The sequence below is a fragment of the Phalangium opilio genome, unplaced genomic scaffold (assembly GCF_054372755.1).
Source record: "Phalangium opilio isolate 3A_F unplaced genomic scaffold, DU_Popi_V2 ptg000105l_1, whole genome shotgun sequence".
Lineage (NCBI taxonomy): Eukaryota > Metazoa > Arthropoda > Arachnida > Opiliones > Phalangiidae > Phalangium > Phalangium opilio.
This window is the reverse complement of record NW_028324207.1, coordinates 7,956,133-7,974,744: the sequence shown is the minus strand read 5'-3', so window position 1 is coordinate 7,974,744 and position 18,612 is coordinate 7,956,133. Positions and strand designations below refer to the sequence as shown.

Genomic DNA, 18,612 nt, shown 5'->3' with positions numbered 1-18,612 from the left:
CATGCTCAATCGATGTGCATTTTGGGAAAAAATAGATTACCAAGACGGGTCTAACCAACATCTATTAAATTATTTCAGGATCATTGGAAATCTTAATTGGATGGGCATAGGCGAAAATCGGTATTGTTTGGGGAATGGCCAGAACTTGAAAATTGAATTCTTGGAACTAACTTTAAGAAAGCCTGCTGTGTAGTGTTGCTTCATGTCCATTAAATAGTGCTCGTATCAACTTGCTTTCAATAAATCAATACAATCTTAACAGTATATTAGGAAGGGAATTGAAGTGTTTTATAGACGTAGTTTATTGGGTTCACTCTAAAGTTGAGTCGTACTAACGATTTGGTAACGGCGCAATGTGCATTTGACACCATGAGTTGAATTTCATTTGAAGAGATCGATCCCCGCATACGAACGCAAACAAAACTATTAGAGGGAAAACTATACGTGTCTTTTTTTACCAAACTGACCAACTTTCGTAAAATAGCGTTACATTTTTATCACTTGTGGCGTGAGTGAATATTGTGACGTGTCACAAGCTGTTTTTCCAAAGTTTTGAATGGATACTTTTTACCTCTCCGAGTGACGTATGTCACGGAGAGGTTCTGTAACGATCGTGTGTGTGTCTGTGTGTCTGTTGTTACACCCACGTGACCGCGTTCGCAGTTTCCAAATCGGAGCAAACGTGTTCGCCATTTCCGAACTGCTTTCACAGTCACGGAAATGGCTCCTCTACTTGAGTTCTCACACCACCATCTTCTGGTCTTTGTCCATCCCACACGGACTTACATACTGGCTTCTAATAACCAACATCTATTGGTCTTCGTCCATCCCACATGGACAACAGTCTGTACATACTGGCTTCTAATCACCACCATCTTCTGGTCTTCGTCCATCCCACTTGGACACCAGTCTGTACATACTGGCTTCTAAACACCACCATCTACTGGTCTTCCTTCTATTCCACATAGACACCAATCTGTCTCATTGGCTTCTAACTCCATCGTCATCGTTTGGTTTAAGACATTCGCGGCGATCAGCTAGGGTTACGAGAAACGTCTAGCCTCTCTAGGGTGGGTTGTCCACCAAAGGTTTTCGCAATTGCGGTTGTTCTTGCTTTTAACTGTAGTTCGACACCCTTATATACTACCTCTTTGAGTAAGGTGTAGCAACCGGCGTATGCTTCATTTCAGACGCCAATATTAGTCAAATCTCTCAAGAATGTTTAATTATTCTTTATCAAAACGATGTAACGCTCAATAAGGCGAACAACTAACGAAGAAAATATTTAATATTAATTATATTTATTTTAATATTTAAGATAATCTTGTTTCTCAACTCAAAATTAATACGGAAAGAGTTAACCAGTGCGCTGCGTTAGCAGTTCGCTTTGTTTTGATGTGTAAAGAAATCCTACAGAACCTTAATATTCACTTTTTCCATAATATAAAGTGAATACGTCGAAATATTTTTCGTAACTACGATGCATTTAACACTTTTGCAGATTTAAAGCTCTGTTTCATTTTTATATTCCAAGGATATTTTTTAACATTATTATTTGAAATGGCTGTTCTTATATTACTTAAGCTATACTACATCTTTATATAGAATAATCTTTGCTAAGGTTTACATTCTATCGGTTATATTAAGTACTAACCATAATAGGCCTAGTGAACTGAAGAGTGAATAATTTAGGCCCAAGGTGTAGTAAACTATGGGTTTTGATTTTCGTCTCTGTATTGAAGAGACATTAACGGTTCAGAGTGAGCCGAAAGTTAAATACACGTTTAAATAATCGGGTTTAGATAGTATAATAGAAGAAAAGATCATGATGGCAATTAGACCAGCGAAGGGGCTAAGGAGTGTTCATTCTTTTCATGGTGCGCAAGACATTCAGTGAGTCTAGCCACAAATCAGCTTTGGTGTTATTTAACGTTAATACTCATGTTGGCAAACTAAGAATATTGTTTGAAGTGAGACGAGACGATAGTGTTAACATTGAAAACCAGTTGTGAATGTAGCTATGAGTATATAGGGTAAACAGCTGAAGCGTATACAATTGGGCCTTTACAAACACATAAAGGTTATATCTCTCCAAAATGTATACACTTCATTTCCTGTTCTTTTCCCCATTGACTGATTTCCATGTGTCCAAGATTTATCCTTATTGGATGTAAAATGTCGTCTGCTTTACTGTCTATTCGCAATGCTTGGAATACTGCTTCAATAATTCGTAAAATTTTTACTTCAAAAAAAGAGAAATAATTCCATATCTAGGTAAATAAGTTTGTAGTAGTAGACCTCTTGACTTGGATAGGTAATATTTTGGTTTTTCCAACTTGTTTCCTAACGAAGTACTACAAACAAAACCATGATATAAAATATAACAATTTATACGTTCAGCGAAAGCCCATCCAAGATTTATTTCAGATTTAAAATAGTGCTTGTGTTTTGAAATGGCAAATGTTGAAATCTCTTCCTGGAACATTTCTAAGGAAAATGTGTAATCGAAATCAATTTTATTTGTTTTTGTATTTTGAGTTACAGTGCATTTGCTTCTAGTTTTCTTGCTCTGAAATTTTATTCGCATTTTACCAGTTACCATCTGGTATGTACTGTATGTACACTATAGGTGTAGAAACACCTTGCAGAAACTATATGTCTCAAGACATCACTCCATTTTTATTACAAAATGTTCATTTTCCTTTGAAGTAACTGTTAATTTACAATCAATACTCATTCAATTAAAAGCACTTGTATATCCCATATATTAGTAATTCGATAATCTGTCAAGGCTATAGCCCCACACTTGTGCATACATTAGAAGTTAATAAACACTATTTAAATTTAAGTTTAACATTATGCACACAAATGCGTCTAGACTTTTGCTATAATGTGCAGGTCAACCTTGCGAAAACGTCATGTCTCAAGGCACCACTCCTAAATTGTTACAAATATTAATTCGTATTTGTTGTGGCTATTAATTTACAATCAACACTCCTTCAATTAAACAAACTTGTGTATTAGTAATTTGACAATCATTCTTAGCTATAGCCCTACATTTGTGTGTACTTTAGTAATTGATTAACACTATTTATTATTAATTTCAACATTATGTACACTAATGGCCGATCTAAATTTTCGCTATTATGTGCGAGTAAAGAGGGAACAGTGAATAGTGGTTTCTATTTTCAGTTGCAATAACTATATTAAACGCTATTCTATGTTGTACTTTCAAAACAAGACGAGCCCGGCATAATTACACTTTTGCGATATTTCTGCCGGGTGATATTGGTATTAAGAAAGGAGCAAGTACTATCCGGGAGGATTTTGAAATATACTAACTTATGTAACACGGACGTAGTTAAAGTAATTTTCAAAGACAAGGTAGATATATTAAGATGTACACATTTGAACTTTCAACGTGTTCACGTATATTTCGAGAAAGAGAGTGATAAAGGAGGCGGAGAAGCCCAGGGTACAGACGCGAAAAATGGCCTTAAAAGCTTTCAAGTTGATTACGACGAAAGCATCCGGTGTTTCTACTGTCTGACAAGGATGCGATTTCACTTTGTGAGATGGGTTCAGGTCCTCGAAGCAACCACCCTCAGTCAGCTGCCGCAATCTGACAAATAATAAATTTAACTGCATCATAATTAACACGTAACTTTAAAGTAGAAACTAACCTTTTGTTGACTGTCTCAATCAGGGTTATCGAAGTGTTTCTGCTGAAATGGATCGCACAGTAGGCTGTCATTAAAGGTTTGCTTACTTTCATTTTACAAGTTCCTGTCTTGGCGTATCTGGCTTTGATTACTTTCCACAGAACGGCCCCAGAATGGATGATAAATTTCTCTCGATTTTCGATTCCCGCATGAATGTTGGCATTTCCTAATATGTTGCTCATTTTCTGGTAGCACGTATGTGGGTTGGAGTCAGCTCGCTTGAATAATTCCACAAATGCGGGGCTAGTCAATGCATTTTTCTAAAACGAAAATTTAAAAATAAGTCAATATTGTTGTATCTTTCTCAAAGGAGAGATGTCTTCACAAAACCAATTTTTTCAATAATAGAGTTCGGTTTGATGTGTAGCGCTATTCAAATTTACCCGAATAAAACTGTAGATTGCGTTACTTCTCGACAAAATAGGATCAACATCCGGAAAGTGAAATATATCATTCATGTTGTCGAAGGGAAGGGCTTCTGATTTGTTCGAAAACTGCGATGTCATTTCCGAAGATACGAACACCAATACTACGAATGAAGCCAGACTCCACACGACAGAAAGAAACCGAGTGACTCCGTCGCACTTCAGACTTTGGGGACCTTAAGAGAAGAGACGGTTAAAATTATAAATCGTAAGAAGAGCTTCTTTTAAAGGTTTTACTCGTTCCCAGAAGGCATTGCAACAAAAACATGGGAGGAAGTTCCGATTCCACTTTTTTGGAGCTCAGTTTCCCCGCCATGTAAATCAGCAAAGCCAGACAACAGAGAACCACTACTATCTACAATAATAAAAGATTAATTATGATTTTCGAAGCTTTTACAACTTCTTAGTAATGTTAATTTACCCATTTGTCAATAACAGAGTAAATATCATTTTGGTTTGATTGATTTGTTCCGAATAATATTTGCGTCCTCACAATCATAAACGGATGGGAAGTAGGGAAGGCGTTGAAACGATCCTTGGACAGGACGAATGGTTTAAAAGTAAAATCAGCTTCCTTTAATAGGAAAGCGTTCAAAATATTACTTTAGGAAGAAGCTGGGCGCGTATATCAAATTACACGACTGACATTTCTTTGGAGCATACCAAGAACTCCATTCCACGAATTACCAACTTTCGCACCCCAAACTGGTTCCGTACTGGGGATGGTAGTAACGCTGCCAAAGCATTTTGAGAAATGTGGTTATTGAATTCAAAAAAGAAAATTAAAACTGACTCCAAATTGTATTACTTTATATTGTCAAGCCTTTCTAGAACACGATGGAATTTTGTCATGTAGCCAGCTATATCTCCTTGATTATTCGCAATTACATGCAACGAAAACTGATAACAAAGACTATATATTAAATTCATGCTCAATCGATGTTGCATTCAGGGTTAAAGTAGATTATAACAAGTTGGGAAAACCAAAATATTACCTCTCCGAGTCAAGAGGTCTACTACTACAAAGTTATTTACCTATACAGGGTGTTTGTGAAAGGTCCATCAATAATGAAAGGGCGTATTTATTGGGCCATTTTGAGTCGAAAATGTTCTATGACATTTTTCCGTTCGGGCCACTGTTTTCAAGTTATGATTGGAGTAATTTACGGATGACCCCTTAAATTTAATTAAGAAATTGAAAGACAGCGCTAATTTAATGAAGGGGTCATCCCTAAAATATTCAAATCATAACTCGAAAACCGTGACTCGGACGGCAAAATGTCATAGAACATTTTCGACTCAAAATGGCCCAATAAATACGCCCTTTCATTATTGATGGACTTTTCACAAACACCCTGTATATGGAATTATTTCTCTTTTTTGAAGTAAAAATTTACGAAATATTGAAGCAGTATTCCAAGCATACCGAATATACAGTAAAGCAGACGACATTTTACATCCAATAAGGATAAATCTTGGACACATGGAAATCAGTCAATGGCCAAAAAAAACAGGAAATGAAGTCTACGCTCCAGCTGCTTACCCTATATTCTGATAGCTACATTCACAACTGGTTAGCAGTGTAAACACTATCGTCTCGTCTCACCTCAACAATATTCTTAGTTTGCCAACATGAGTGTTAACGTTAAATAATACCAAAGCTAAATTGTAGCTAGACGCACTGCTAGTCAATGCGCACCATAAAGAGATTAAAAGCTCTGTAGCTTAGCCCAACTAATCTAATTGCCACCATGATCTTCTCTTCTATTATAAAATCTTAACCTGATTATTTAAGAGTGTATTTAACTTTCGGCTCACTCTGAACCGTTGATGTCTCTTCATTTCAGACACGAAAATCAAAACCCAAAGTTTGCTTCACTTCAGGCCTCAATTATTTACTCTTTAGTTCACTAAGCCTATTGAGGGTAATGCTAGATATACCCGCCGGAGTTTACGGCTTAGCTTCCTTCATGAAATCACTAAACCAAGAATTATTCTATATACAGATGTAGTATAGCTTAAGTAATATATAAACAGCCATTTCAAATAATAATATTAAAATAAATCTTTGGAATATCAAAATGAAACAGAGCTTTAAAGCTACAAAAGTACTAAATGCATCATAATTACGAAAAATATTTCCACATATTCACTTTATATTAAGGATAAAGGGAATATTATGGTTCTGAAGGATTTCTTTACACATCAAAACAAACCGAACTTCTAACGTGGCGCACTAGTGTAACAACGGAGGGACACACACAGACAATCAAATAGACAGCTTTTCAACCCTTTTCGTACTAATTTCAATTGAGAAACAAGATTATCTTAAATATTAAAATAAATATAATTATTATTTAATATTTTCTTCGTTAGTTATTCGCCTTATTGAACGTTACATCGTGTTAAAAAAGAACAATTAAACATTCTTGAGAGACTTGACTAATATTGGCGTTTGAAATGAAGCATACGCCGGTTGCTTTGCCTTACTCAAATAGGTGGTATATAAAGGTGTCGAACTACAGCTAAAAGCAAGAACAACCGCAATTGCGAAAACCTTTGGTGGACAACCCACCCTAGGGAGGCTAGACGTTTCTCGTAACCCTAGCTGATCGCCGCGAATGTCTTAAACCCAACGATGACGATGGAGTTAGAAGCCAGTGAGACAGATTGGTGTCTATGTGGAATAGACGGAAGACCAATACATGGTGGTGTTTAGAAGCCAGTATGTACAGACTGGTGTCCAAGTGGAATGGACGAAGACCAGAAGATGGTGGTGATTAGAAGCCAGTATGTACAGACCGGTGTCCATGTGGGATGGACGAAGACCAAAAGATGGTGGTGATTAGAAGCTAGTATGTACAGACTGGTGTCCAAGTGGAATGGACGAGGACCAGAAGATAATGGTGATTAGAAGCCAGTATGTACAGTTTGGTGTCCTTGTGGAATGGACAAAGACCAGAAGATGGTGGTGTGAGAACTCAAGTAGAGGAGCTATTTCCGTGACTGTGAATGCAGTTCGGAAATGGCGAACACGTTTGCTCCGATTTGGAAATTGCGAACGCGGTCACGTGGGTGTAACAACAGACACACAAACACACACACAAACAAACAAACAAACAAACAAACAGACACACACGATCGTTACAGAACCTCTCCGTGACATACGTCACTCGGAGAGGTAAAAAGGAACGAGTCTAATCCAAATCGGTAAATTCCCACTGCGCAGAATTCCATTAGACCGAATCCCGCCAATGTTTTTCATGAAGTAACCCAACGGCGGGTTTGGTATTTACAATTCAAACGACTCTATTTGTCGCAAACAGCGACCCCAAAAATGCTATGTAGTTTAATTTCTATTAATGTCGTTTTTTAATGAAAGCGTTTTAAATACATTTTTACTGACTTGGAAACGCCACTATTTTGTTAAGCTAGGTTAGTAATATTTTATAAATCACTTGACAATGTTACGTCTTTTCCAAAATATTGATGTTTATCTTCATTGACTTCTCAAATAATATGCCTTTTCCAAAAAATTACTGTTATAGGTTAGGTTTGGTTAGGAGGACGTCTCTTCCTCTTTGGAGCGGTTATACACTTCAAGTATATTAAAACGGCTGGCTTAAAGTATTTTCATGATGAATATAACATAAAACGCCACTATTTGGTTAAGTTAGGTTAGTAATATTTTATTAATCACTTGACAATATTACGCTTTTCCAAAATATTGATGTTTATCTTCATTGACTTCTCAAATAATATGCCTTTTCCAAAAAATTACTGTTAAGTTAGGTTCCCGGGATTTTATTTATTTAAATTCTATCGGGGAAAAGCCCGAAGTGCGGGTTTTTCGGTCGAATGGGATCGGGTTCGGTTGATTGGGATTCGGCGCAATGGAACTGAAACATCAAAATCTACTTAACTATTTCAAAGATGATAATTGGCGTAAACAAATTTTGTTAGTGGAGTGGCAAAAATTTTAAAACAAAATGCTTTAAACTCACTTTAACAAAGACTGCTGTGTAGTATTTTACGACGTCCATTATATAATACTCGTGCCGACCGGCTTTCAATAAATCAATGCAATCTTAACAGTTTATTAAGAAGGGAATTGAAGTGTTTTATTGACGTAATTTATTTGGTTCATTCTCAAGTTGAGTCGTCCTAACGACTTGGTAACGGCGCAATGTGTATTTGACACCATGAGTTCAGTTTCATTTGAAGGGATCGATCGCCGCATACGAACGCAAACAAAACTATTAGGAGTAAAACTATACGTGTCTTTTTAAACCTCTCCGAGTGACGATGACGTCACGGAGAGGTATTACACTGGACGTTTCTCTGTGTGTGTCTGCTTGACACCACGTTCGCAGTTGACTAATCGGAGCATACGTATATGCTATATCCGGAACGCGTTCTCTGTTCCATTATCGTCGCTAGGGTTAAGATGTACGCGGCGATCGGCTAGGATTACGACAAACGTCTAGCCTCCCAATGGCAGGACTTCTACCAAAGGTTCACGCATTTGCGCGGCGTTTTCTTATCATTTACTGTCACTCTATCGCCTTATATAACCTAAATTTCTAAAAAATTATTAAAGAGGCATACGCTAGAATTCAAACGTCAGAAATAGCTGTGTTTAAAATTATTTAGAGAATAACTTTCTTAAAATGATTAAAATAATATCAGAAGTCCATTAAATTAGCTTACGAAGTAAGCAAAAGCTGGGTTTGGGACTCCCCTCTCTTGTCTAGCAATACTGAAGAAGGACGACACATTCGCCACCTCGCGATAACATTTTTCAGATCTCCGGTTTAGGTACAACTCGTACGAAAAGGTTTGCCTAATTGGGAGAGAAACAGCTATTGGCTGAAAATGAACGCTGGATCTTTAAAGGGAACGGAAAACTCCCCCTTCCACTGTAAAACCAAGCTCTCTAGCATAGATTCAGGGGAAGGGATGGGGGTTGTGAATTTGGGAACAGTCAAGGCCATTCGGTCTTTTATGATTCTTCATAAACCTATTGAAACAAAAATTAAAAAAAAAACATTTACCGACCGTGGCCGTTCCTTATTTTTAGCTTTTTATAAAGCAAACTTGCTTTATAGTGGGATATACCGGAAATTCCGGTCCCTTCAGAGATCCAGCGTACATGGGCTGAAGAGGTCACGCCCCGCTCACAAAAAGAAAGACTTCCAAGAATGGAGCTCGAGATTTCCAACAGTGATAGAAAAGGGGGAAAAACTAACCCCCCCCCAATCATGGAGTTAAAAGGAGCTCTTACCCCAGCGGAGACGTACGCTATACCAGCTATTGTAACTGTTTACTTCCTAGGCTAATTTAATGGACGTCTGTTAATATTAAGGTAAATTACTGACGGTAAAAATAATTAATTTCAATTATATTTATTTAATTTTTCAGAAAAACCTCTCGACTCAGAGAGGTTTAATCTGGTTTCCCAACTTGTTTAACTCAATTGGCTAGGTTTCACGATAAGGCGTAACATTCTTATCATTCGTTGCGTGAGTGAATATTTTGGCGTGTCACAAGCTGTTTTCCCCAAGTTCTGAATAATTTATTAATAAAAACAGTCATTGTAGACAAAGACTGGAAAGTGTAAAAGATAAGTGTAGAAAATTAATTGCCTGAAGTAACAGATATTCAAATTTTCACTTTTGAAGACATGACAATAAAACATCAGTTAATTGAAAAGATTCTTATCTTAGTTTTTTTTTCACCAAAATTACTTCAGTAAAAATTTTTTAACATGAAACATGAATCATTTTAAAAATAGTACGCGTTTGCATTTAATTTTAACTGAAAATTTACAATTAGGTTGAGAATTCGGCCCTATAAAAAGAATGAAACTGACAGTTGAAAGCTAATAAAATAAAAACCGTATGAAAACTTAACAAAACGTGTTCGTTAATTATAAAGTTTTAGAAATAAAAGTGTTGTATAGCTCTCAATGATCACAATCAATCTATACACATCTTTTCGAAGCTAATAACTGCACCACAATCAAATGGCCTATGTTATTTTCCGCTTCGCAATATTTCCAATTTTAAAACATAAAAATTTAAACTCATCAAGCTAAATTTTTTCAGATATCAGAGTATTTGAATCTCCTAAAAGCAAATGTTAATCGAAAGTAAAACCTATCTTGAAGGTGCCATTTTTTCTGAAACTACTATTGAGAGCAAAATACTTGGGCAAATAGTGTTGAAAAATATTTTGGGCCAATGAAATTTTTGGTGAATATTGAATTGACGTTCTAATTTTATTCGGGTTGGGTTGGTTTGGGTTAAATTAGGTTGGGTTTGGTTTGGCTAGACTAGGTTAGGTTGGGTTGGGTTAGGTTTGATTAGGTTAGATTAGAATTAGTTTAGTAATATTTTAAAAATAAATGAAAATGTAACGCCTTTTCCGAAATAATGTTGTTTATCTTCACTGACTTCCCAAAATAATATGCCTTTTCCAAAATATTGTTGTTTATATTCATTGACTTCCCAAAATAATATGCCTTTTCCAAAATATCCTTGTTTATCTTCATTGACTTTCCAAAATAATATGCCTTTTCCAAAATATTGCTGTTTATCTTCATTGACTTTCCAAAATAATATGCCTTTTCCAAACTATTGTTGTTTATCTTCATTGACTTTCCAAAACAATATGCTTTTTCCAAAGAAGTACATTTTATATTTTTTTCCGATATAACAATACTCCTTTTTGCATAATATTGTTCTTTATTTTTATATACTTAATATAATAGAGATTTCCTTCCCTATCAATCACAATTTGGGGCCTGGGGCTGGGGGGAATTTTACTGGGGCCCGTGAAATTTGTCCTCAACATCCATTCGGGGGGAAATTGTCCGGGGGATTTTGTCGCCTACGTGAGCTAGGGGATTATGTCCATTTCTTCTCTGATGGGAGGATTATGTCCTACATTCTGACAATTTATACATTCACCGCGAATCCATCCAAGAATTCGAGATTTAAAATTTATTTGTGGCATGAAATGAAAAATGTTGTAATCTCTTCACGGAAAATTTCCAAGGCAAATGGGTCTTTCAAAATAAATTTTTTTTGCATTTCAATTTACGGCGCGTTTTCCTTAAAATTTCTTGCTCTGTAATTTGATTCCGATTTCTGTCTGCTACCATTTAGTATGTTTACATACATCATAGACCTTTCGGAATTGTCAGCCTCATTTGTTAAAAAATGTTCAATTGTCTTTGACGTGGCTATTAATTTACAATCACTAGGCCTTCAATTAAACACACTGCAAAGTATTTACTATATCAGCAATTCAATGTTCATTCAAGGCTATAGCCCTACACTTGCGTGTACTTTAGAAATTGATTAACACTATTTTATACCATGTTTAACATTATGCACACTAATGCGTTTAAACTTTCGCTATTACGTGCTGGTCAACATGGAACAGTGAAAAGTGGTTTCTATTTTCAGTTACAATAATGGTTTCTAATGCTATCTACGAAATTTATAATGTACTTTTAGAACAAGATGAGCCCGTCAAATTTCTACTTTCGCGCAATTTCTACCGGGTAAAATTAATATGATTAAGATAGTAACAAGTAATATCCTGGAGAGTTTTGAAATAAACTAACTTATGAAACGCTCTTATCGTCAGATTATCTTTCAAAGACGTAATAGATATTTTAAGATGAGCACATGTTAACTTTCAAAGTGTTCACGTAGATTTCGAAAAAGAGAACGATGAAGGAGGCTGAGAAGCCCAGGATACAGACGCGAAAAATGGCCATAAAAGCTTTCAAATTGATTACGACGAAAGCATCCGATGTTTCTACTGTTTGACAAGGATGAGATTCCATTTTGAGAGCTGGGTTCAGATCCACGTAGCAACCACCCTCAGTCAGCTGTCGCAATCTTACAAATGAGAAATTTAACTGCACCATAGTTAAAAAAGAACTTGAAAATAGAGACTAACCTTTTGTTGACTATCTCAATCAGGGTTTGCGAAATGTTTGTGCTGAAATAGATCGTCCTGTAGCTTGACATCAAAGGTTTGCTTAGTTTCATTTTACAAGTTCTTGTCTTCGCGTATCTGGTTTTGATTACATTCCACAGAATAGCGTCAGACGCGATGATGAACTTCTCTCGATTTTCAATTCCGGCATGAATGTTGAATTTTTTTATTATGTCGCCCATTTTCTGGTAACACGTAAGAGGGTTCGCGTCAGCTCGCTTTGTTACTTCCGCATATGCGGGGCTAGTCAATGCATTTTTCTAAAACGAAAATTTAAAAAACAAGTCAATCTTGTTTTATCTTTCTCACATTCCTTGAACGTCATCTTCAAAAAAATCTATTTTTCCTATTGGAGCACTACCAAATTCCTAGTTCCTGGAAATATCTAGTAGGCTAGCAGTGTGCAAAGGGTTTAGCTGTTAGGTGGCCATGATGTTTAACGTACCAAACCATACAAAAACATAAAGTTCGGTTTGATGTGCATAGCATGGAAGAACAAGTAAGCTCTAACCTGTTAATGTGTAAGCCTTATCATAAATATTGTGCATGCTAAAGGGTAATGATCTAAAGTGAGAGGATTGCGCAAACGTGATATTTTTGTTCCTTATTTTCTTTGAATTTAAAGTCCTTTAAACTAAGCCACTTCAGTTAAAGGCTCCACCAACACTGTTATGTTCATGACCTCCATTGCTTTTTCAAATTACCTGAATAAAACTGAAGGTTGTGGAACCTTTCGTCAGAAAAGGATCTGCATGCGGAAAGTGAAATATGTCGTCAATGTTGTCGAAGGGAAGGGCTTCCAATTTGTTCGAAAACTCGGATGTCATTTCTGAAGATACGAACACCAATACTACGAAACAAGCCAGGCTCCACGACACAGATAGAAACCGAGTGACTCCCTCGCATCTCAAGCTTTGGGGACCTTAAGAGAAGAGACGGTTAAAATTATAAATCGGACGAAGAGCTTCTTTCAAGGGTTCTACTCGTTCCCAGAAGGCATTGCAACAAAAACATGGTAGGAAGTTCCGAGTTCACTTTTCCGTATTTGGAGCTCAGTTTCCCCGCCATGTAAATCAGCAGAGCCAGACCACAGAGAACCACAACTATCTACATTAATCAAAGAACAGTTATGTTTGGCGATGCGCTTTATTGTGGTCACCAATTTTATGGAAAATAATAACTTTTACAACTTTTTTGTAAAATTAATTTACCCATTTGTCAACAACAGAGTAAATATCATTTCCGTTCGATTCATTTGTCCCGAATAATATTTGCATCCTCTCATTCAAAAACGAGTGTGAAGAAGGGAAGGAGTTGTAACGATCCTGGGACAGGCTCAAAGGGTTTAAAGAAAAATCTTTTTCCTGTGTTGGGAAAACGTTTCTTCTGTTACTATAAGAAGAACTTGGGCGCCTATGTCGAATTAAAAAAAGACTGACATTTCTTTGGAGCATACCAAGAACGCCATTCCACGAATTACCAACTTTCAAACCCCAAACGTGTTCCGTACTCGGAATGATAGTAACGCTGATAAAAAATATTTTGAGGAATATGGTTATTGGATAGAAAAAAGAACGTGAAAACTGACTCCAAATTGTACGTATTACTTGATATTGTCAAGACCTTTTAGAACGCGGAGAAATTGAATCATATATCCAGTTACCTCTCCTTCGCGACTCACAATAACATATGGTGAAAACTGATAACAAAGATACTTAACTACGAGCGAATGGGGCAATTCTCTAACTTTTTAAGCGAGTTATTGCAAGTGATAGCTATCGTCTAAAGGGTTGATGCCAACCTCGTTTCGTCTAAGAGAGTGCTAGAGAATTGCCCCCAATGTCTACCAGGGTACGGTCAAAGTAGGTTATAAAAGAAGAGAGTTTACACAGAAATCTTTTAAATAATTTTAAAAATCATGGGATTGCCATACGCTAAAATTTACCTTGTTTTGAGACTGGAAAGAATTTTAAATCTAAATACTTCAAACTCACGTTACGAAAGACTGCTGAGTAGTATTTTGCTATTTCGGCGTTCATTATCTCTTCATTGTTTTCTATAGATTAAATTAATAAACTTGTTTGGATCTGCTTTAAATGTCTGGTTGCGATAGCTGTTACCTAAGAAAAGTAAAGACTAAAGAGTAACAAGTTGGGAAAACCTAAATATTACCTCTCCGAGTCGGGGAAAAGTCTAGTATACGACTCAATATCGAAATACTAGAGCAACATTTTTTCCCTTTGTTTTGTCTAACGAGGCTTAAGTCATTGAATAGTTTTCTCTACATTGTCTAAATATATAATCATCCGCTAATCCTAGGTTTCAAATCATTATTTACAAAGAATATATAAGTTCTATGTTTAAATTTTATTCTCTGATGCATACCACTAACCCGATAACGATTAGCCCTTTCACTGATCTAATGCTACCATGATGCTTTCTTCTATTATAAAATCTATATCTGATTATTTAAACGTGTATTTAACTTTCGGCTCACTCTGAACCGTTGATGTCTGTTCATTTCAGACACGATAATCAAAACCCAAAGTTTACTCCACCTCAGGTCTCAATTATTTACTCTTTGGTTCACTAAGCCTATTGGGGATCAAACTTGAATTACCCGACAGAATCCAGGCCTTAGCTTTCTTCTTGAAATAACTAAAACAAGGATTATTCTATATACAGATGTAGTATAGCTTAAGTAATATATAAACAGCCATTTCAAATAATAATATTGAAAAACATCCTTGGAATATCAAAATGAAGCAGAGCTTTAAAGCTACAAAAGTACTTAATGCATCGTAATTACGAAAAGGATTTCCACATATTCACTTTATATTATGGAAAAAGTGAATATTAAGGTTCTGTAGGATTTCTTAACACATCAAAACAAAGCGAACTGCTAACTCGGCGCACTAGTGTGACAACGGACAGACACACACAGACAAAAAATAGACTGCTTTATAACTCTTTCCGTATTAATTTTGAATTGAGAAAAGAGATTTTCTTAAATATAAAAACAAGATTATCTTAAATATTAAAATAAATATATTTAATATTTAATATTTTCTTCGTTAGTTATTCGCCTTATTGAACGTTACATCGTTATAAAAAAGAACAATTAAACATTCTTGAGAGACTTGACTAATATTGGCGTTTGAAATGAAGCATACGCCGGTTGCTTCGCCTTACTAAAATAGGTAGTATATATAAGGGTTTCGAATCGCAGCTATGGATAAGAACAGCGCAATTGCGTGAATCTTTGGTGGAAGCCCCACCTTAGGGAGGCCGGACGTTTCTCGTAACCCTGGCCGATCGCCGCGTATGTCTTAACCCTAACGATGATGATGGAGTAGAAGCCAGGTGTGTAGACTGGTGTCCATGTGGGATGGACAAAAACAATGACCAGTAGATGGTGGTGTGTAGAAACCAGTGTGTACAGACTGGTGTCCATGTGGGATGGACAAAGACTAGAAGATGGTGGGGATCTCATTAGAAGCCAGTGTGTACAGACTGGTGTAAATGTGGGATGTACAAAGACCACAAGAGGGTGGTGATTAGAAGCCAGTGTGTACAGACTGGTGTCAATGTGGGATGGACAAAGACAAGAGGCTGGTGATGTTAGCAAGGCAATGGAGTAATAGCCTGTAAGTGTAATACAATTTCCGAAATTTCCGGAAATTGAGAACACGTTTGCTCCGATTTGCAAACTGCGAACGCGGTCACGTGGGTGTAACAACAGACAGACACACAAACACACAGACACGTCGAAATTAGAACCTCTCCGTGACATACGTGACTCGGAGAGGTAAAAATGCGTAAGGAACTTTATTTGGGTTTATTTTCTACCTTACGTTCGATGTTTTTGTATTGTGCTTCCAGATGTGACCTATTACGTAATCGTATAACGAATAAAATAACTTTTATTTCTTTTAATTTTTTCACGCATTCCCTTAAAGGGACTCTAGAGAGGTCGGCGGACCGTTGAATTTCTTTTTTTAAAAATACTCAACCGACCCATCCTCCCTCTCTTGTGATTGGTTGTGATCCGCCCTGCTTCGGCGTTTCCCCAGTTCTGACCCGCGAGAGTCCGAGACCCCCGCTGCGTTTGCTAGAAAAAAACTTTCGTTTTGCTCACCCCCCCCCCGGGATTGTGACGTCAATAACGACGTTTTCAAAAAATATTTCCAACGGTCCGCCGACTTCTTTAGAGACCCTTTAAAAGCTTTAATATGTACGTAGTACCAGAAGTAGGATAAGGGACTAGAAGTATTCAGCTAACCAAATTCTTCACTTGGCGAAAGTGAATATTCTTGATAACACACCAACGGTTGGCCCTCTGGTAGCGGTTTCTGAATTTTCCCTCCAAAACGTGAGACGCTCGTGGTGGTAGACGGTCGAACTAGATTCAAGCACCTGCGTCCGTGTTCCGTGGCTTTAGGTTGAGGGGAAGGGGGTAGGAATTTTTTTTGAACTCGACCAATTCTTTTTTCTTAGTCTATTGTAGGCATAAAATCCTCAAATTTGTTCACTAGTGCCAGGATCTATTACCAATGCTAGAGCTCTTTACTTCTAGTATCATCCTACTTCTGGTAGTACATTCTTTTTTAAGTAACCACTAAGTAGGAGGGCACCTCTCAATGGAGGCCCGCCGATACAGTACCTATGAAACTTGGCTTTAAATTTAATAAATAGACTTCAGTTAACGATTTTAATCAGAATTTAGGATATGTTTTCCTGAAGAAAAATCATAACATGATAAATTTAAATAGTCAACACAATGAAGGCCTGTCAATTATACCCAGTTTACAGTGGCATTTTGCTTCTAATAACTGGAGTTGCAGTAGATGATTGACAGGATTAATTAGCTCCACGTTAATGCGTAGGATTGCGAATGGCAATTGTAGCTCAATTAAAATTAATAAAAAATACAATTAATTTCATATTTTTGTGTAAGTTGTAATTAATTTTCGCTTTTCTTCGAAGCACTCTTTCCTAATCACCATTCTTTCCTAAGCCAAAAACTTAATATAATATAAATTTTAAAAATCAAGTACTCGACTAATCACTTTTTAATTTAAATAGCCCCTAAAAACCACTTTTTCTCACCGGACATATAGAAAAAACAAGTTGGGAAACAAAAATAAACCTCTCTGTGACGAGACGACGGCTATCTACCCAATTAAGAGGTTTATCTTAAATAATTAAATAACTATAATTGGCATTAACTATCTTAATCGTCAGTAATTTACCTTACTTCTAGTGAAGTTGTTTTGAGAAACGTTATATCAAAATAATTTTAAACAGCTATTTTTAACGTTTGATTTTTAGAGAACACCTTCACAATTTTTGTAAATTTAGGATATATAAGGCGATTGATTCACGGTAAATGATAAGAAAACCCGCAGTTGCGCTTCCTTTGAAGGAAGCCTTGCTATTGGGAGTCTAGACGTTTCTCATAACCTTGGGTTTGGCCCAAGCGAAAATGTATTATGTTTGTGGTTTTTCAAGAATTTTAAAACAAAATGCTTGCAACTCACTTCACGAAAGGCCGCTGTGTAGTAATTTTCGACGTTCAATAATTAATACTCGTGTCGACATGCTTTTAACTCATGAATGCAGTCGGTGGATGATACTTAACGGTAAATTAAGGAGTGAAATCAAGTGATTTATGGACGTAGCTGTGTTCGTCCTCAAGTTTGGTAACGGCGCAATTTCATTTGACATGGGTTTTTTGGGATCTATCCTGGCAATCGAACGCAAACAGAACTAATAAGAGGAAAACTATACGAGTTTCCGGACTTGGCTGCACGGAGCTTTCGCATTAGAGCGTTACTTTTTCTTAATTTCTGGCATGAGTCAACATTGTGGCGTGTCGAAAACAGTTTTCCCAAAATATAGTTTAATTTCTTTAGGAAAATGGGTCTTTAAAAATCAATTTTTTTTAATTTCGTGTTACTTCGCGTTTTCTTCAAAATTTCTTGCTCTGTAGTTTGATTCCGATTTTTGTCCGTTACCATTTAATATGTACATACATCATAGACCTTAATGAAATAGTCCTAATTACTTTATCAGCAATTCGATATTCATTCAAGGCTTTAGCCCTACACTTGGTTGCACTGTAGAAGATGATTAACACTATTTAATATCTATTTTAACACTATGCACACTAATGCGTCTAACCTTTCGCTATTATGTGCGAGTCAGCACGGAACAGTGTGAAGTGGTCTCTATTTTCGGTTACAATAATTGTTTCTAATGCTATCTATGTATTTTACAATGCAGTTTTAGAAAAAGATGAGCCCGGCATATTTATACTTTTGCGCAATTTCTACCTCGTGAAATTAGTATTTATTAAAAAGTAGCAAGTGCTTTCCTGGAGAATTTTGTAATAATCTAACTTATGAAACGCTCACATCGTCAGATTATCTTTCAAAAACGCAATAGATGTA

At 36.4% G+C, this 18,612-nt stretch overlaps 1 protein-coding gene across 1 annotated transcript; it reads right to left on the bottom strand.

Moving 5' to 3' along the window:
• Positions 1-3,393: 3,393 nt before the first annotated feature.
• On the bottom strand, positions 3,394-4,999 carry LOC149629116 (uncharacterized). Its single transcript, XM_089851705.1, has 7 exons — positions 4,956-4,999; positions 4,794-4,881; positions 4,569-4,721; positions 4,385-4,502; positions 4,106-4,323; positions 3,684-3,982; positions 3,394-3,622 (listed from the first exon to the last, which is right to left on the bottom strand). The coding sequence occupies exons 1-7, from the start codon at positions 4,997-4,999 to the stop codon at positions 3,394-3,396; spliced, it is 1,149 nt and encodes a 382-aa protein (XP_089707831.1).
• Positions 5,000-18,612: the final 13,613 nt, after the last annotated feature.

What these genes read in the sequence shown, in the direction of transcription:
- LOC149629116 (XM_089851705.1), bottom strand. Translation starts at nt 4,999, where the DNA reads ATGACAAAATTCCATCGTGTTCTAGAAAGGCTTGACAATATAAA. An exon ending in ACTCTGTTATTGACAAATGG is followed by an intron (nt 4,503 to 4,568) that starts GTAAATTAACAT and finishes TTATTATTGTAG; the next exon opens with ATAGTAGTGGTTCTCTGTTG. An exon ending in CAATCTACAGTTTTATTCGG is followed by an intron (nt 3,983 to 4,105) that starts GTAAATTTGAAT and finishes TTTTCGTTTTAG; the next exon opens with AAAAATGCATTGACTAGCCC.